Source organism: Brachyistius frenatus, unplaced genomic scaffold (assembly GCF_029030835.1).
Source record: "Brachyistius frenatus isolate BFR_SWC_R1_liver_20210118 unplaced genomic scaffold, ASM2903083v1 Contig_109, whole genome shotgun sequence".
Classification (NCBI taxonomy): Eukaryota; Metazoa; Chordata; class Actinopteri; family Embiotocidae; genus Brachyistius; species Brachyistius frenatus.
Window position 1 is genome coordinate 624363 of NW_027210708.1, and position 21422 is coordinate 645784.

General features: G+C 39.6%; 1 protein-coding gene across 4 annotated transcripts in view; it reads left to right on the forward strand.

Moving 5' to 3' along the window:
* The window catches only part of pitpnm3 (PITPNM family member 3), an 86375-nt gene that overhangs the window by 18316 nt on the left and 46637 nt on the right, over positions 1-21422 (forward strand). For 3 of the 4 annotated variants that reach the window (XM_069712374.1, XM_069712375.1, XM_069712372.1), the window contains one exon: positions 11826-11936. In XM_069712374.1, coding sequence (XP_069568475.1) covers positions 11826-11936 — 111 coding nt within the window. The remainder of the gene's footprint in view (positions 1-11825; positions 11937-21422) is intronic. The other variant, XM_069712373.1, reaches the window with a different exon arrangement.

A 21422-nucleotide genomic window follows, 5' to 3' on the forward strand; every position in this document is an offset into this window, starting at 1 on the left:
TCGCCGATGTGTGAAAAGTTGTTGCGTGACCTGCCCGACGCAGGTCGAAGAAGGAAGTAAATGTGGAGAGAAGAAGTTGGGGGTGTTTGGCTGTTATATTCTATATTACGTTGCAGTTATGTATCTTGCCGTTTGGAAGGACTTTGTGGCAGGCTAGTGTTTTTGAGGTTGTGAAAACCCTGGGTGATCTTTTCCAGTTGCATGAAATTGCTCACTGGAAGACAGTGACTCTCAGTCTCAGCTGCCTGTTACTGCTCTGGTTGTTTTTATTTTCCCAGGTAGATTGGATATATGTTTTCGTTAGCCAAAAGTAATGTAACTGTTATATTCAGAAGCAGTGAGAATAACTGGAAGAATTGGATTGAAGAGTGAAAGCATGATTGAGTAGCGAGTTTGGGAGGCCTACCGCCCAAACCATCAAAATCAGCATGGGGGAGTTTTATTTCTGTGGTTATGATGAAGGCCTTCATCCACACTAGCATGTTCACAATCATGTTGCGCAAACACCGACGCATTAGCATTACTTTTTGATGTATTGTTCTCCAATTTTAGTAAGAAAGCGGCAGGAGAATGATGGTAAACATTAAGCCAAAGCGAAAGATGAGTCATCTCTCTGCAATAAAACTTCCACCCAGCATGCTGCTGGTATCCCCTGACAGTCAAGTGCATCACCTGACCTCAAACCAATAGGTCGTTGCTTTTCACTTCCTAAAGATCAGGCTGAGAGCCAAAAGGCCACCGAGGAAGAATGAGTAGTAGAGGTCTGGCAGAGTCCTGGCAGGGTGTCGGCTCAGTCAGTCAAAGACTGGATGAGGAAAGGTACATCCGCTAAAACAATATCACTGACCATGACCTAAGAAAGTGCGTCAGGTTAGGAATGAAACCAGTCGGGTTTTCTTTTACGTTTTCAGGGTTGTGTACCGTGAATTTGTCTCATTCATCAATCAGGGTTCACCCCTGGTTCCTCCTGCCCACATGCCATAAGATACTGAACCCAAGTTGCTCTCAGATGGCAGGTGAGCACCTTGCAGGGCAGTTTTGAACCTCAATTAACTTTGAATACTTCTTAAAAGGTTCTATATAAGTACAGACCATTTACCATTTGATGCAAACAACCTGAACTGTGGAGTGATGGCAACATGACACACCACCCTGGCATTTGTTTTTGTCCTCACTAAATTTAACTGCCCAAAAAATTGACACAAAATGTGATGTGCAGTGGCTGCTCAAGTTTCAAGTTCATGGTGAAACCACAAATGCACACTTACAAGTGGTCACAGAAAAGCGTGTAAAACATTAGCATGTGAAGAGACGAGCCCTTGCAATAAAACGGCTAAATCCAAAATACCCACCAAAAAAATAAAAGTTGCCCTATTTTATGATCCAGATCTTTGCCAAAATGTGCAAGTGGGCAACAAGGATTTTGAAAAGGATCAAATACAGATAGCAGAAGGGGAGGATGCTGCTGAGTGTATATACTCTGAGAATGACAGGTTTACACAAACATTCAATTAATTTCTCATGAGAACTGAAGACTGAGGTTCAGTTTCCACCAGCTGATGCTGTTGTGTGTCAGTCAGCCTCAGCGGTGAGGAGGAAACACTGTTTGCTTGGTGGTTTGAACCTGTCATATCTGTAGATCAACCCCTCTGACATGTGCACCCCTGCTCTAAAAGAAAGCACCACACCTGTGCACTCAAATACACACACACACACACACACACACACACACACACACACACACACACACACACACACACACACACACACACACACACACACACACACACACACACACACACACACACACACAGAGACAGGAAAACAGCAGTAATGCAGACTGCTGTCAAAGAGACTCAGGCTGACATGCAGAAACCTAAAAAGATTAAAGTGATGATATTGAGTGGCTCCGTGACCCTTTCACATCAAGAGTCAGTGTTGAACATAAAGTGTGGATTTTTCACCAAAGGCACTTAAATCTCCAGTTTATCTACAAGCCACAGGTTCTCAAATGAAAGCAAGCACACAAGAAGACACTTGAAGTTGACGTTAAATGAAGAAAAGCTAAATCAAAGCGCTCCTTTCAGGAGGTTCAACCTTTGGTTTTAGTGGTTTATTCAGAGAGAATGCTTTTTCACTGTTCATTTATTTGAAGCTTGATGCTCACATACAGAAACACAATGGAGCATCACAAGTTTTACTCTGAAAAAATACTTTTCAACCACTTACTATGAAGAGCAGCCTTTTCGATTACTCTGCAAAAGGTCCTTTTACTGAATAACTTGTGCATGCCTTAATATGACCGAGTTTTTTTTTCATTATTTTGCCCACATTTCATGACTTTATTTAGCATCACGTCGCTGTTAACGGTTTGCTGTAAAAGCTCTCTGGGACTGAAGACTTTGTTTTAGCATATTTATTTAATAGAGTGTTCTACTTCCAGAGAAAACTGGCCTTGTTTCAGGTTTCAGTGTCACTTTTAATGGCAATACCGAGATCCCTCTTGTGTTTTTTCGTTTCCATATGAAAATGAAACAGGAAAAGCTGCATTAAGTGGCCTTTCTTCATCACCAGTCCCTGATAATAGAATAAAATCAGCTGATAGATTTTTCCGCTACGTTAAACTGAATGAAAGATTATGCTTGTATCTCTTAAACTCAGATATTCTGGGGTGTGTTATCTGCCAAACATATATCTGTGCAAGTATGGTGGGTTTTTTAGTGGAGTGTTTTAGTTCTTTCATGGTTGTTCCTGCCACCGGTGCAGAGCAGCAGCAGGGGGGTATTTATGCAGTCGTACTTTCATATCCTCGTTTTACAACATCTGAAAAGTTAGGTAAATGCCAGTGGCTTTCCACTCGCCTAGAAAAAATAGTAAAAAAAACCAACAAAAAAAACGACCTACTTTTCCACAAAGCATTTGGCTGGTATCTCCCACACCTCCACTTTGAACTCACAGTCCCCACAACATGACTTAATTTTATTCTAATGTTTATTTGTGTAAGGACAAGTACAGTATGTAGCGTAAACAATGCGACACACCACAGCAATGATAGCCTGAGCTACAGTAATTTGTAATGATCATCCCTAGATGGGCCTTTAAAATACAGAAAATTTAAAAACTCATACGAAAAAGACAGTACAAATCATAGACTCAACAATAGGTATGTTCAATCAAAAAACAAAACTGAACAAGAAATATAGACAGATTAATATAAGACAAATTGATACATAAACGCACCATAGAAAAGGAGCCCCGGATCATTTGTGGCTACATCACTGATCCCTCTTTAAAAACCCTTTCAGTTTAAAAATGATCGAATTTGAGTTCTGGTGACCTGAATTGAGCCCAAGTCATTTATCACCTGAATAGCTTTAACAGCTTCTTCCATTGATATCAAGTCCAAAAACTCTCTGAGCTTGTTCTCTACATTAAAACATTTTTGGATTAATTAATTTCCACTTGATTAGTATTGTCCTCTTTACTGTGTGACATGCTAGATCAATTAGAAGTTGAGTCTCCTCAGCTTTAACCTGCGGTGAGGCAAACTACAGGAGACGCTGGAATATAAATACCACTCAACTTTTGTTTATTTCTTTTGAAACTACACAACTCTGTGGTCAAAGGTGGAAAGTCTTAATTTCTTTAATTAGCACTTAATGTGCCTTACAGGTTCTGAAGTGAATGCCAACTTGAGTGCCATGTTGTTTATTGATGTGAGCTGCTGACAAATCTGCTGAGTTTTGATATCTGATGAAATGAATTTAAATTACGAGGGTAATTGACAGCCTGAAAGGATATCCATGAAATTGGCTGCTCCCGCACTTATATGCCACATTAAATTGCAGCGGGAGGCAAATGTGTTTGAATGCAAGTAGGACATCATCTAGTTATTATATGGCTGTCACCTTGTTATGCTGTTGTAAACCACTCTGCGCCATTTGCAGATTAAACTTTATGAGACTGAGTTGACGTATTAAAAACCATGTTGCATTTGCAAAAGTTTTCCCACTTGAATCCATAATGACATTTAATGACAAAGTCTGCTGATAAAAGATGATGAATTTAACGATGCCGGTGCAATAATATACTCGCAGCATGACGTGACAAATTTCATTTGACCACATTTGTTGGAAGGAATAATTGGAAATTTGGGTAGAACAGACAAGAAGATTGATACCAGCATGAAGCTGCAGCTAACAGTTTAGCTTAGCATAAAGACTTGCGATGAGGAAACATAAATCTGGTTCTGTCTAAAGGATACAGTGTAAAAAAAAAAAGTGTGAGTTTGTAGTTTTATAGAGGGTAAAATGTAGGACTATTTGTAATGCATGACGACAAGACTGCAGGAATAAAGAAATAAAACATAGCGTGCTAATTTGTGATTTTTAGAGGTGCTTTTCAGCTAAAGGAGATCTTGTTAAAGTGGTGTTTAACAGTTTGTAAACCCCTTCCGAATTTTCTATATTTCTGCATAAATTTGACCTAAAACCATCAGACTTTCACAGAAGTCCTAAAAAGTAGATTAAGAGAACATACATTTTCTCAGTTATATGATATTGGATTATAAATGACCCAAGTATAATATTTGGTTTAATTGGCTTCTCTTTATGACTTGTCTAAATAGCTGATGATGTTTTGGGTCATGTTTATGCAGAAGTATAAAATTTTTTTTAAGGATTCTAAAGTCTTCTCGTCTAGCTCTTATAATGCTATTGGTATTTGGTATACCAAAATGTCAAACTATTCCTATAACATGGCAAATAATTGTTTACATTAAAGACCTCCTGTATATTTGATGGGGATTTTAATTAGAGAAGAGATGGAGGAAGGAGGAGCTGGACATTGTTACTTTACTTTCATCCACCTTCATTTAAATTTCCATTTTTGTTAACTTTCAGTGTGAGCGGTATCTTCCACATGTGGCTCAACACAGTTTTATCTCCCCAGCAGAAAATAAACAAATTCACAGGGGATGTGGCTGCAGCAGATAAGACTTTGTCGTGAAGATGGCTTATGAACCTGTTCTCGCACATGGTTTGCACGTCTATATTGGACCATCAGTCCCCATACTGACACAATGCTCTTTTTAACGCTCAAAAAGCCAGAAGATCAGTCAAAACTCTTTCCAAAAATATCTTCACTCATTTTTAAAGCTGGTGCTCACAAAGATAGAACTAAACGGGCACACAGACACCCTCACACACATCTCATTTTCCCTTCCTTTTGTTTGAGCTGTCGTGTTCATTAATGTCTGTAAAGTAATCCATTCCAACACCTTGCTGATTTTTGTATTCTCTTTAATCTGACAGATGTATGACGTGCAGGTTTGAGGAAGAATATACCAAAGATTAACTTTTTTTTCTTATGGTTAGATTCATCAGCCATGTCTTCAGTGTGTTGTCTCTCTACTTTTGACTTTGCCACTGAAGCTTCTTTCATGCTTTTTTGTGTTAACGAATTATCTCAAAAAGTTATGAGCAGATGTGCATGAAGTGTTGTGGCCTGGTAGACCTTCGACCCCAAAATAGTTGAATAAATTTAGGCCGGGATCCATATTTGATAGATGATTTCTTAGACAAGTGTTGATTTTTTTTTTTTTTAATCAGTAAAAATAATGTCGTTTTCACATGTTGCTGGTGCAGTTTAACATCCAGGTCTTCTGAGGCTACAATGGATGTTTAACATTTTATCTGAATCTGTCATCGTATCTTACAAAAAAAAAGACGTCATGGTAGAAATAAAACTCCGCTGGAGTGGATTTGAAGCATGCATGACTCAATCCTAGATGTTTTTCTTTCCAAATTAGTCCCAGCAGGGGGGCAATTCCCTGATTACTTCTCTTTCTTTGGTTGATTATTAGTCTCATCAGATGTAGCTGTATTTGATTCAAATCAGTCGGCTGTTGTTGCACAACTTCATGGAAGTTTCATGTAATCTGTTGCCCACAGTTGTACCGACACCGACACACAAAACAGACAGAATATATATATGCAGTAAGCTTGTTTGTGGGAACATAAGCAAGAGATTACATTTTCAGGATCCTCATAGGGAGGTAAAAGAGTAACAGATATGATTCTATGCAGAGAAAAATGATCTCCAAAAGCTTATCACACAACACAAAGAGAATATACTGGATAAAAATAAGAGAAACAAACCATTTAAAAAAAAAAAAAAAAAAAAAAAAAAGCATGATATGTGAAATACTCCAGTAAAAATATGCTCTTTCGTAAGATCCTGCGGTCAAGCTTCCACCTTGCACATCTGTAGGCTACAGCCTGCACAGTTTAGCTAAATGTTAACACGAGCATGGCAGCACACTGTCAGTGATAATACTAACACTGTGATGTGTACCAGGTATAGATTTCCATTTCCATGTTCACCATGGTCGGTTGACAAATTAGCATGCTGTTATTTGCCATTTAGCACTAAAGTACAGCTGAGGCTGACTGCAAATTCTTTTCATGAACAAAAGTAATGTTAATTAAGGAATATTTATAAGCTGAATTTAAATTAATTAGCATTCTTATGTGGGCTACAGCGTACATATCTGCACTCTAAATCAGTTGTCCTGTGTTCTGTCTAAAAAAAAATACTAAAAAAAAAAATCTAAAACCCGTAACGCAGAAACTTGTATTTTCCATCTTTTGGTCTCTATAATTTGATGGATATAATTGACTTTTGTATTTTATTATGTTAATGGATTGTCTGTGTTCTCACACGAAGAGCAGACAATTGCTTTGTCATTATTAGACTGAGAACGGATGACTAAATATAATTTAAAGGTTGAGTCAGTGACTCGATTTATTTGAACTCAACAGACAAACAAATACAAGCAACCCTTCAGTGCTCCTTCAAAAGCCTCAATTCATGGACATTCATTCCCAAGGCAACAACACTAACAGCTGAGTAAGCTAGATGTGGAGGAGGATGTCTCTCTGTCATTGCTGAAGCAGAACAAATGCCATCAAACTTACAACATGCAAGTACACAAACACGGCATCCAAAACGATTGCAAAACTACAGGGACACAGGAGAGCGTCATGGGTTTGTGAGCAAGCTACCAAAGAAGGTACTGGGCAGAACATTTCAAATTATGCATCAGTCCAAATACTCCTACTGTGCTGGCAAACTGTTTTTTTGTTTGTTTCTTTTAGGTCTTTGTGCTTATAAAACTCTTTGTGAAAGTTGATTTATGGCTAACAACGACACAGCAGGTAACTAAGGTTAGCTAGGTTGTGGATCAGGTAACTGTCGAGATGTTTTCCCAGATGTTTGTAGAAAATCTGATGGCAATTCATACAACAGTTACGTTTTTTTCAGTCCCAAAATCCACACCGCTACCATAGTTAGAATTACATCTATGCTCCAAGTACATGTGTTTATTTTTGCATGTTAGCATTGAGCATTAGTATGAATACTGCCGAAGAATTAAGTATATTTTTTTCATTTTTATTTAGCCGATTACATATATATTGTCTGCTCCAGAGCTGCACTTTCGTGTGTTTCAGTGCCATCCATCTTCAGCCGCCTACTTACCTGACTCACCCTGTTGATTCCATTTTGCAGGATAAACCCCAAAGCAATCTTATTTTCATAGTGGGTCATCTAAAGTTGAATGGGCCTAAATTAAAGCCAGAAGTAGTGTTCTGGTAATGCCGCTGCTGCACCAAGTGCTTGCTTGATGATGAGATCAAGAAATTGAGAATTACGACAGTATTGGAGTGGTAGAGGTCAATCGAGGCGGTTTCCTCTTCGTTTAGCAGTCACCGCCTCCATTTCTCTCTCCTCCACTGACACTAACTTACTGTGAACTGAAAGGTTGAGGGATGTTTCTCAATCTCTTTTCCTCCCTTGGGGCTGTCTGCTGAAGGCAAATCTCACACTTCTCCTTTTCTCTCGCCCTGTTCTTTAAATCCGATTTTGCTGTTTTCTTGTGTGTTCCAGGTAGACAGCCGTCTTTACTCTTATGCTTATTTGCGCATTACATTGTGCTGCACCTGATTTCTGTGCAATCTCGACTCTGGGTTTTCATTCCGTTCAAACACTCCCCACTTCTCAGAGGAGCTTCCGTTTTGGCTTTGAACACTCCCGCTCAGCTCTCCCTCCAGGAGATGATTCAGTAACCTGCGTTTGCAGGATTTCGTGTAAAGCCTGCTTTGCATTTTCTCCCTGTCCAAACACAGGCTTTCTTAAGTCCTGTGACGCTTTGTTTGGATCAAATATGTGCCTCTTTCTCTCTCCTCTCCATTTTCTTTCTGCTTGTCTGTGTATGTTTGAATCTACAAATGTGTGTGTTATGTCCCTGCATCATTATATTCAGCTCAGTGCTGTGTGATTTTTTTGTGTGTGTATGTGTGTGTTTGGAAGGGGGGAGGGGGAGGGAGGTGTGTGACCAGTAAACGGGCCTCTGTGTGATACAAGCGGACAGGCCGTGGAGACCCGCAATCAGAGTGTCTCAGAGCTGCCAGGCAGAAACGTCTGAGACGGGCGAGGAGCCTGTCAGTTAAAGGGTGTCTTCCTGCATGACTCATCCCGTCTCAGGCTGTCCGGGATGACAAGCTGTGATGAGGAAACGAGTGTTTTGGTCATGCTGAACACACAGCATACCTATGTCGTCTTTTTTGTTTTGTGGGCTGACTCCAGATATTCTTCAACACAACAGAGCTTATCATTTCCGACGGAAATGTGGTGGTGATTTATGTATTGAAGAACAACGACACAAATATACTACATTTATAGATTTAATACATCCCACAACATCACCCGAACAGGGAATGAAACAAGAGTGGTCAGGCAATCATAGAGGGTGTGAACAAGCTGGCATTTTGCTACCTCTTTATTTAGGAAAAGTGAAAGGTGCAGTCACCGAACGAAGCTCGGCTGTAATCTGTGTTGAATCTGGCAGAATGATTTTACCTTCGCTTTCTCTTCAAAATAAATGTTCGACCAACCGGGGGGTGTTTGCTTCCATCAGTTAAATTGTTCGCGTTTGTTACCCTGAAGAACCTATTTTTTTAGCAATGTTGCTACGTTTAGATGTATCAGCTAGACATGAGCGGTATTATTTGGCGTTCCACTTCAGCACTTTTTATTGATTTATTTTTTAACCTCTCCGAGAGAACGACGCTATCACTGCGATCGATTAGTGAGCGGACAATCTCTCCGCACACGGTCACTGACCCACAGAGATCAGAGGACTGTAACGCAACCTGCAAAACACAGCAGAGACTCTCACACTGAGCTAGAGACAAAAAGGCGCTCATAAATTTGGTAAATAACATAAATACAATATTTTTGATTGGATCGCTATCGGAGCTATAAAGCGAGTGTCTCTCAGTGAGTGAGTGAGAGATCAAAGTTACACCGCTGGTCGGCTGAATGGCTTGACTTTTCAAATTAAAAGCCCTCCAGTGTCACACAGCGTTCAGTAATATACTCGGTTTTAGGGGTCTTAATCGAAGGGGAAGCACCAGATTTTCCTGGTTAAATCTTATACAAGAATATTACACAGCTTTATTTGACACTTTGCAAACCAGTTTGGCCACACAAGAGTTGTGTGCACTGCAGTATGCATTGAAAGCACATCTGTGTAATTGTAGATACAGAAAAAAAACCTGCCCCCCCTCAATTGAAAACATAAAGAAATGCACGAGAGAAAAACATGTACATGATGTTGAATTTATGGTGTTATGATACAAAATGTGTGTAAAAAGTATCAAATTGTTATTCTTCACATAAAAGAAGCTGAGCCAGCTGGTTTGGGTGGAGCTCAGCTATGTGAATAAATGTTACTAAACATGAGTAGCTCTCGGACACTTTATTTTTGTCAAAGTAGCTCTCAGAGGAAAACAGGTTGGAGACCCCTGAGATACAGTATATACCTTTGTCACCGGGTCATGTTTTCTATAAATAAACCCCTACATGGTTTTATTTTGTGTACATACATCCTCGTCTACTCAGAACCTTCACTGCCTGCCTCTGTTTGTTTTCCCGCCGCCGTGTACATCGCTCCGTCCTGATGAGCTCCAGCTGTGTCTCATTGTCTCCCTTTGTGTGTCTGTGTGCTCCCTGCCTTTTGTGCCAGCTCTTATTTGTACTCCGTGCAACGTGTTGCAGCGTTTTCTAAGTCATGATTCATCTTTCTGGCTATCCGAGTTGTTAACCTGCTTCTGTTTGTCCACCGAAATGAATTATCTTCAGTAAATACTTTGCTTTTACTTCCTGTCTCAGGGTTGTCCATTTGCGTCTGGTCAGTTTTACTCACCTGTGTTACAATTTCAAGATTTTGTTTTAGCCTACTAAATAATTTTTTTTTTTTTTTTTAAATATAAATAAATACAATTAAAGGCATTGCAAAATGACATAAACTTTTTTCAGTATTTACTATGTATATATTATAACGAGTTACATAAGCATCTGAGACTTACTGGCTCCCCGCTCACTCAACCGGGATGAAATTAAACATACGGTTCTTTATGACTTTCCAAATGTTATTGGACCCACTGGAGTAGATTATCATAATTTTGCGAGGATTGTGACACTCAGAAAGATTTACTCATTTTACAGTGATTGATTGTACCCTGCCCATTCCAGCGCTGTTCCTCCATTCAAAAACAATATCTGATGTTAGGAGCATGTCGTTGTCTCATCCTCAAAAATAGGACGACCTACTTTTCAAATCTCATCTCCAGCATAAAATATTGTCTTGTATTAAGCCTGGAGCAGTATTTGGTCCTACAGTAGTATCCCCACTCATGGATATACCAGTTTTGAGAGGATGATTCATGACCAAAGAGACAAATATCTGGCTGGCAAGCTTAAAAAATATGTCACACCATGTTTACCGTATCACTTTAAACATCATTCAATTCCCCTTTGCACCACAAGTATTATTCCATTTGTGTTCTGTCGTCAGAAGCAACGTGAAATATTCCATTTGCTCACCAGACTTTGTTGTTTATTGCCAAAATCAGACCATTTCTCTCCCAATCTGATACAGAGATGCTCATGCACTCTTTTATTACTTGACTTGCTTGATTATACTTCAGTGCTCTCCTGTTTAGTCTTCCTAAACATATTTGAGAGATGAAACCAAATATGAGAACATATTTCACCTATTTAATAGTCTTTTGGTGGTTTTAAAATCACTGCACGGACTGTCACCAGCCTACCTCACAGACTGCTGGCCTCCTGGTTATACCCAGAACCCAGTCCGCTTTTAGCCGTTGTGGCCCTGTGCCGTGGAATATCTGAGGGACTCCACTTCTGTGGACATTTTTTAAAGAAAAGTAAGACATATCTTTTTTGCTTGGCTTTCAATTGGCTCTATTGTTTTACTGTTTTACAATCGTCTTGTTTTCATTGTATTTTAAGTTCCTTTTTATCTTGCTTTGGGATGCATTGTTTTATGAAAGGTGGTATATAAATTCATCTGAGTTGAGTTGAGTTGACCATGTTGTTGGCCGTCAGGTTGCATTTTGTAGTTTTGTTCAATTGCTGCACAGTACATTGTGTATTCAGGTTCACATGCACAGCATGGACTGCTTGGAAAGCCAAAATTGAAATACAACCATGGCCAAATGGCACAAAATCAGACAAGTGTTGGTCAAGTTTTCAGCTGCAACCTCTGCTAAAGGTATTAACTATCCCTGCCAGTCACACACCTGAGAAGAAGCCTCATCTGTTAAAATAAGAGGGACCTTTAATGTTGTCCAGGTCAGATCAGTTTGCACTTCAAGATCAATGAATTGCCATCTTGTTAATATTCTGAGAGAGTAATAGGATTTTGTCTTACTTCCCCTTTGTTTGTGTGTGTGTCCCAGCAGATGTTATGGAGGGGAAGAACGCCATTCTGCTGGGCATGAGTCAGTGGAACTCGAATGACCTGGTGGAGCAGATCGAAACCATGGGACACATGGAGGGCCAGTCGCACGGTACGCACTGCACACATTTACAATCACGCTCTGACACACGCTCACACATAAGCACAGAGAAGTGTACATTATCTGTCGCTCACACATCCCTATCACACATGAAATTGCCTGTAATAATCGTGACTCATCCACTGAATGATGATAATTACATTGTAAATGGACTGCATAAGTCATTTTTGACCACTAGCAGCCTGATAGAGCAAAATAACTGGCCTGGTTTCATCTTGTGGAGTCATAGTGAGTGGCAGAGAATATTCTGTAACTTCAAACTGCATTTAGACCCATAATAGACCTGCAGACGAACACTGCAAGAGGCAGTGTTCGTGTGTGTTTGCTACTGCAGGACATCATTGAGAAGACGGAAACTAGGCAGTCATGTTTGAAGACGTATTAAACACATATTTCTTATGTCATATGTGTCTTTGAAACACAGTTCAACGATTAATTTAAGTTCATTGATGTAAATTAATTTACGCAGTGCCAAGATATTGCTGCACTCCATTGGGACAAACGATGAGCAAGAATACAATTTTCACCAGCTTTTTGTTTTTGCTGGAGCCTCCTGCAGCCGCAGGTGTCTTTAGTCAGTCTTGTTCAATGAACGAGAAGGCCGTGTGATTTATCGTCCATCTGAAATTAGCACAGGAGTTGTTTCGCCGGTGTGTCTGGCCAGCCTGTTCTCATTCCCAGGGTGTCAATTACCTCCATTTTGTCAAAGCCCGTCGGCATCTCAGTGATACACGAGGTGCCCTTTAGTGTCTGCGCCGTGACCACCTGGTTCCCAGACCGAAGTCGGGTTAAAGAAGTATAGAGAGTTAGAAAGATCTCAAACTTTCACCCAGTTTGTGTCTGTGTAAAGTCAAGGTGGATTTATTTTTAGTATCGTATGCGAGTCAACTTTTGTAATGTATTTAACTCCAGTAACATCAAATAACTTGTGATACAATGTACGTAAGATTTACATAAGAAATGTACTTATACTACCATAAGCCTTTTTAATGTCTAAACCAAAGGCCCCTTGTGTGTATCTCTGAGACACCAGATGCTTTGACAAAACGTTTGTTTTTGCCATTCATGGCCATTTATACATGACAGTTAATGTCTAATATTTACTTTTAAAGTTTTGGTTGATTTGTCAATCGGAGTATAGTCTTTTCTTGAAATGTTTTACAATATTAATGTTTTTATTTATATTATTATTTTATTAAGTAAATTATTTTTCAACAAGGGGAAGAAAATAAACAATTGATTCTGTACCCCTGTATAATAATGATAAAACATGGTAACATAGCAAGTTAAATGTATTATTACAGCAATAACAAACTTGTAAACTAAACAACAAGTAAAAACAGGCATTACAATTTTTGCTATAATTCATACTTGTTTGGAAAAGGAATAAGAATGCACAGCATTCAACATTATCTGCAATATGCTTGTGAACAACTGGCCACACACCAGTGGCAGCAGAGTTGCTTTCAGGAGCAACTAGAGGTCCAGTGTCCTGCCCAAGGACACTCTGACATGTGGACAGGAGGACCTCGGTGTTGAACTACCAACCATAACAAGCTCCTACATCTGAACCACAAGCGCCTGGGGCTAAGGCTTCCACTTGAAGAGCAGCTGAGAAAAACAACCTCCTACGTAGTCCAGTGAGAAATAGACTGGATGATCTGTGCTTGCATGCAGGGTAAACATTCTGTTAATGATCTTGTAGATGAGCATGAATAAATGGGGGCGGAATATAAAGATAAGGGTGGCTAAGAATCACCATACAGATATACAAGGTTTTGTCAAACTCAGAGCTCCTCCATGCTTGGTGATGCCTGTGTACTTCCTCTGCTCTTTCTGCTCCTCTGTTTATTTATGCGCATTTAAAGCACGAGTTAAAATATAATTCTTTACGAACAAAGAGGTTCTAATCATTTTGTCACTTCTATTTAGGGCTGCCATTGAAATTCAAATGGACTGAGCACAGATATGTATCAGTTTCTTTCTCTCTGTTCTTGTCCAATCCACCTCTCGAAAGGAAATGTTTTCCTTTCGAGAGAAAGGAACTGTTTAATGAGGCACAGAAGAAGTAAATAAGAGAACATTTTATTCTACGTTCATTTAACAGAATTTCCTTTTGATTTTAAAGATTTACCCTCCCTCTTTGTTTTTCTGCTTAGTTTTATATCTCCCCTCCCTCAGTGCTATATCTTCAAGGTCCTAGAGCTTAAAATGGAAACTGCTGTTCTTTTTTTGGGGGCTCAGCCTCCAGAATGAAAGACTTTCCTTGATCTTTTCTGAGAGAATAAGCTCCTCACACAATCCAGTAAATCAGAGAACATCTATATCGGTTCCATTTGTGTGTTATGACGAGAAACGGAAACGTAAAAGGCTGCTCTACCTGTAAGGAGCCGCAGAAATATTTGTGAAACAAACGGTAAGGAAGAATATAACAAATGTAACAGGTTTTCATATTAGTCGTCAACGCAGACTTTAAATCAAGCAATTCTCCGATCAAATCCCCCCCCCCCATGAGAAAGTTATGTATTTACATTCATTTATCAAAGTCTCTGGTGAAATTATCTAACCACAGTAACTGAATTACCTGCTGCTCAGAGATTTAACACCACAGTGCTTTTCAGACAATAAGAAAAGTTCAGTTTGTGCCTTCAAAGATTAACAATCAGCCCTGGGATTTGTGAGGATCAGTGGTTTTTAATAGAATCACAGTAGAGTATTTCATGTCAGGAGTAAATTACTATTAATGCTTTATGACATTTTTGTTTCACTCCAGTGTGGGTTTATGTGTGAAGGTTAGGTAGTGCTGATAAACATATCATAAAGATCCATATATAAAATGCTACAATGCGACTCCCTATAGAAGCTTTTCCTTGGTTATCATCCACAGAAAAAAACCCTGCTTCACTATTGGATAAAAGAGCAGAGGGCCAAGAACAGAGTGGGATTAAATTAGATGGCAGAATAGAAGTCATTTTATGATACGTTATAATACAAAATGACTAATTGCATCTTTTTATTTGAATCTGCTCTGTCGGTCCTGTGCTGAGAGCATGGTAGTTGTTTTTGGTCTTGTTTACTGATAAATGGGCTGGCTCTCATTGTAAAGGTCAGCTCAAAGGTTTGACAAACTGGAGTCGATGCTTTTAATCACTGTGGTTCAGTGGGAGTGTAGTCTGGTCCTGCAGAGATCAAAGAAGCCGCTCCTGCAGGGATTCTGTACCAAGTCGTGTGGGGCTATCTGAAGAAGTGGCTGCATTGTGAATATTTGACACCTCACACGCACCCCATTGACAGTCCACTCACTAAATCAGTAATTAGCTGTGAAGTCCTCCACTGCAGTAATACTGCAAATCATTAATATTGTAGTATTCTGCAATTTGTAAACAGTGCCAGTAAGCCTGTCAAAATAAATGAATATCCATGTTTTATGAACAAAATATAAAGAGCTAATCAAAATCAACAGTGAAATGATCCAACTAAATAAGCCTTGTGTGTGTATTTCTTCCACACGCCATTATTGTCAAAACTGTAGTTTATTTTTAGTCCGTTCCCCATCCATCATCCTGCTGCCATAAAGACTTACTCCAGCACCGACTGTGTATTAATCTGCGGCTGAAAAAAAGCCCACAACAAATGCACTTTTATTTAGTTGTTTGTACAGTTCCCATACAAAATATTTCAGCCTTATCTGAAAAATGAAATATATTTGTTAGCTGATTTTGAATATGTGCGTCCTCCTGAATATGTAATAATAGGATTGGAGCTCGGTGCATCAGTCAGAGTTTGTATTCATGGTCCACGCAAGAACGAGAACACAAACAGCCAAATGTGGCTCAGCCAACACAAACCGAGGATCCCAGTAGACGTACTCAATGTTCGTCCTTACACACTGGTTGATGAGATCAATTTTAGACCTCAAGGAGAAGGCGATATTTTCTAGCAGTGAACAAACGTGGCGTCCCTGAAGGAATACATACTGCTGGGCTTGCTGCAGATGCGATGATTGATCTTTGAATCGCTCACACAGGAAAGATGGGGAAGGGGACAAGTTTCAGCTTGAAGTCCGTGAAACTGGTCTGCACGATTGTTTTGTCTGCTTTGAATCGGCAGTCTCAAAAACTGGAATTTGTGACGGCCCTGATCTCATCTGTCACAAACTGAAGGAACCAATGCCGTCAACTTGGGAGGCGCAGCTTTCCATATAACTGAGCCGCAGGTGAGCAGCAGAGGGATATGTGGAGATTCACCAGGTGTACTGAATGATGGCAAAGGTGTCGTTTTACATCTAAATATGTAATTTTGATAACGGCAGATTAGTTTTCTGAGAGTTTAATCAATGCCAGGAGAAGGACTCAAGTTGATAAAGTTGTTTGTTAACAAACAGCTGCCTATTTACACACCTGAGAGGGACATATGGCTCTTTAGCCACGAACACTATGGGCGGCTTAAGAGGGCCGTTGATTAAATAGGACAGGATAATCATGTCGTTGATAGCCTCCATCTGCCACTGCTGTCAGCTACTGTAAATCTATGAGCTCATGCATTGGAAGTCAGATCACCAAAAAAAAGGAGCCTGTTTTGGAGCTGCAACATGCATCTGTGGTGCTTACAGTTCACTGAAAAAGAAATCGCTGTAGATTTGGGATTTGGGAATATGATGCCTAAAACACAGTATGTGACGTGCAGGAGTACATGGAGTCTGTAGAGGTCTAAAGATGGTGTCTGTGCAATGTGTTGGAACTGAGACATCATTATTTGTGATACAGTGTCTGTTCTTTAAAACTGTATGCCCCACCCGCCCCCCTCCACTATCTTCAGACAGACTGCCCCGAGACTATCCCTCTGATGTGTTTTATAATCTATGCAAACATCATGGCCAAACAGCGCCACAGATTTTATGTTCCTAATAAAGTCAGTATAATGCTTCTCTTGCAGCAGGATCTTTTCATTTCATTCACACAACTGAAATGTCAAAGCGTGTGGTAAACACTAGTAATATTGTATAAATTTGTTGTTTAAGAAAACGTAGTATCAAACCATGAATACACTCTCTAAAATCGTCTTTCACTCAAAACCTTAAGAAACAGAAAGAAAACACAGGACTGTTGGTCGAGAACACTTTCAAGCTGCTGCTGAGAATTTAATCCGGACTAAGTATTTGTAATTACATCCTCCCTCTCCTCCTCGCTCTCGCTCTCATCCTTAAATTGCAACAAAGTCAAACTTACCCGTAATAGAAACAACCTTCAACGTGGTGCTGCATACAAATGTGCAAATGCCCGCTGAGGCTTTGCACTGTTTGTTTCCATCCTGCACTCAAGAGAGCAGGGGAATATTAAAGACATAAACTTAGCTTTGTAAAACTGGCCATGGCAACAAAGGAGAGCTCAAAGCAACATGGTAAAATACACATATATCAGTATATGTGAATATGGAGGCCAGCAAGCAATACCTGCTGTATAGAAAGATGCTTTTTTCATACATTAGATAGTATTGTGGGGAGGTAGCAGGAAATGAGAGAGTGAAAGATACAATAAAGCTCCTGAACAGATTTGAAACTCCTAAGTGCTCTCATGCCACAGGTATGTTAACGATGGAAAAAGAGAATTCTGGCAGTGTAGTTTACTTAACTGTAAAATATCTTGCTCAATGCATACAGTAATGTATTTTGGTATTATTGACATTGTGACTGTGGTATTTGGCAATATGTTTTCTGATTGTCTGTTCCCCCGACTGTACGTCCATCTATCTCCGTCCCATTCTATTGAAGGAACCTTTCGAGGGCATTTCTTCAGATTTGGCACATGCATTCACTTGGACTTAAAAGAATGAACTGATTAAATTTTTCAAAGGTCACTGACCTCACAAAACACATTTGTGGTCATAACTCAATAATTCATACAGTAATTATGACAAAATGTCACCTAAATGTCTAAAATTATGAAGTGGTGACATTTCATATCCAAAGAATCAAAGGCCAAGTTCACTCTGAAATCATAATGTTCCGCAAAAACACTTTTCTGGACATTATTCAACACCATAACTGAGGGACAGAAGGGGAGATTTCCTCAAACACTGAATTGGTGACACTAATCTTTGGTGTCCACCTTGAAAATGTGCTGATTGTATGAGAGTTGAAGATGTGTGTGAAGCACGGTCGACCGTCGTGGCTACAACTTTGTGTTCTATCAGAATCAACTTTATTGGCCAAATTCCTTCAAAGTTGTAAGAACATATATTAGATGAGTTCGGACAGACTCTGGATCTAAACTGCAACTCGAGTGGATGGCAGAGGCAGAAAAACGCAAGCAGGTATTTGTAGTTTAAAGAAATAATTGATTTCCTGGCCAACAGGTGGCAGCGCAACAAGCTGTAAACACGCTATTGACCTATTATCATCTCAGGAGGTGGATAGATCCTGTGACACACAGACATGGAGGAACGTCAGCATTCATTCAGAGTCGTTTCTGTTCACCTGATGAATGCGAGTCTGATATTCACTCTCTTTTTAGCACTTTTTTAGCAGATGCAATCAAGATGTAGACGATAGATTAAAAGCTACAATAACAGACAGTAAAAATAGAGTGAAATAGGAACTCGATCAATAAACTTTAGATCAAAACATAAGAATAAAAATGAAGACAACGAAATGCCTAAATGAGATAAAAGCTGTAATAATAAAAAAGTAATTAACAACAATAATATGTTACATCGGAGCTTGGATACATGATAAGATAGAACAGATAAAAGCCGTAAGAGTGTGTAAAAGTAATTAAGAGAACGATGGAATAAGATGAAAATGTGAGCATTTGGACATTAGCAACATACCAGCACATCCTTCTGATGGAGATTTACTGTGATGTAATGATCAACTTTAATACCAGGTAAATGAGTTAGTGATAATCACAGCAGCTACCTGTTTCACCGTGTTTCATTTTTACTTTTCTTAAATGTATTTATTGATTCTTAAAATGTTGTTTTATTGTTGCAATTTTAAGTGCTTTATTTGATTTAACCTACATTTTTTTTTGTAGTTTTACCTTATTTTTTAAACATATTGTTCTGTTTGTATGCTTGTTGATTTATGTGGTTCTTTGATTTTTTTTAATTTTTTTTTTTATATGTGTGTATGTTGCTCTGATGTGAAGCACTTTGGGCTGCAGGCTTGTATGAAAGGTGCTTTATAAATAAAGCTGAGTTGAGTTGTGACAATAAGATGACTAGATCAGATGGAGGTGTTGTGGCTGGTTTCCACGGGAAAGTTATCTGTAATTATATATCTCTGGTTATCAGTTAAAGGTGCAGCTGGACTCCTCTCAGTCAGATCTTGTGTAACAGGTGAGCTGTGACATCTACCACCTCTTCATCTCCATCTATTTTTAGTTCATCAAAAGCCTTGTGACCCCTGTACCTCTGATCTCAATTATACCTGTATTCCCTTCTTCTATTCCTCCTCAGCTTCTACGACCATTCATTCCCCCAGCCTCATTATGTTCTTGTATAGCCTTGGACAACTAGGAACCCTTTTTTCCCCACTGTTCTTTTCTTCTTCATCTCTGTTGTCCGATGTCCTGTGATCATCTCACATCAACCGCTGCTCCGGCGTCTTTCAGCCTCTGTTCACTGTCTTCAAACACGGTTATGTGTACATTCGTGCTGTTTTCTTTTCATCGCCACCTTTTCCCACCTGATTCACCGACTGAGTCTCTATAATGTAGTCGGACCTGAAGTAGCCACATTACATAACTGATCTTTTTTGAAAACTCTTTGATAAACAAAAACTACTGACTCTGTCTTGGCCTCCTCCTCGGTGTGAGCTGCCAAGCTGGGGTAGCGGGAGCTGGAATTGCTACGTCAGTGGAAGCAAACATTTTGGTACATGACTAAGTATTAAACCCTGCCTAACAACCCCAACACACAGACTATTTTTGGTCTGGCAACATAATATATGGTGATAATATAATTCCCAGCGAGAAATATATTGAATGAAAAAAATATTTAAAATTTTCTGTGAAGCAGCACGGTTGTCAATTCGGCATGCCTCCTGTAGCTCCATTCAGAAACACACACACACACACACACACACACACACACACACACACACACACACACACACACACACACACACACAGAGGTGCATAGGCGCAATCTCTCCCTCTCACTTTAATTCCCGTTAAATTAATGTTTTAGTCTTTCTCTTGAAAACAAACCTGAACTGAGAGGCTTAAAAAGACAAAAGCAATTTCGCTGCAGAATAATGAGCAAAAGCAGCAAACATAAAAAGATGGAGGGGTGAGATGGTGGTGAAAAGTGACTGACCTTAAAGATTCCGCTAAACTACTGAGCTAACGCCTCATCTCTAATATTTCTCGTTGTAATGGTGCCTCAGTCTACTGAGGCTCTTGTATGTCGTACTGTGCCCATTTATGGAAATTGTTTATCTGCGTGTTTACATGTGCATGCATGTGTCTGCACGTGAGCCCCGCTTGTCTGACAGGATATGAAGCCAGAAACGCTGCGTGATCACACATTGAGAGCAGATAATCACACCCAAACAACACTGTCGCTACCTGCAGCTCTACAGTGGGGAGGGAGGGTGAGGAGAAAAGAAGTCAGGTGGGAAATGCACAGAGATTTCTTCCGCTGACAGTTAACACTCCTCGTTCCCTCACAAATATTGATCGAGTGTTGCTGTTTGTTTCCCTGTGATTCATGTGTCATGTAGCATGTGTCGCACGACTTAACTCCACAGCCTATTACACCTATTCGCTATTTAATACTCTGTTATGTTGCACCTTCTGATGTTGCTTCTTTACACATCAAAACACTTTTTTTTCTTTTTTTTTTTCTTTCCATATACCAATCAATGATAAGGATGTAGCGGCACGCATGTTTTACAAACTGTTAAACCCTCGGACACAAATGGGGACTTCTGCAAGATTTTTCAAGTTAACTAAGAAATACATTTAATTCAAAAAGTAAATTAATTTGCTTCTCCATACATGTGAAAAAAAATTAGCGAACTTATAATTATACAATTTTTTATTTGGCAATGCTCCTGTGACCCTGGGCAGGGTAAAGCGGGTATAGACGATGGATGAACTTGGCAATGAGTGGCAGAGCTTTGAGATGTTCGCATTTAAATACCTCTTGTTCAACCACAAGCATTTCACAACTTTCATTTTGTTGTCTAAAAGGAATTGATAGAAATTGTCTTTCTTGCGATACAGCCCGCTGTCAGTTATCTTATTAGCTTAGCATGAAGACAGGTTTTTTGTTTTTCCCCCGAAAGGGTTTTCACACTTTGGATTTTGTGCTGACTACACGCAGGTGTGTGCGGTCAGCTGGTTTGTCATGCAGTTGAGCTGGTGGCGTCACCCGGGATCTTTTCACAGCAGGCAGCACGACAGACCCTGATGCCAGCAGCAGTGAACAGATGGCTGAGTGTGTTAGCATGCCTGTACTCTGCCAGGGGTC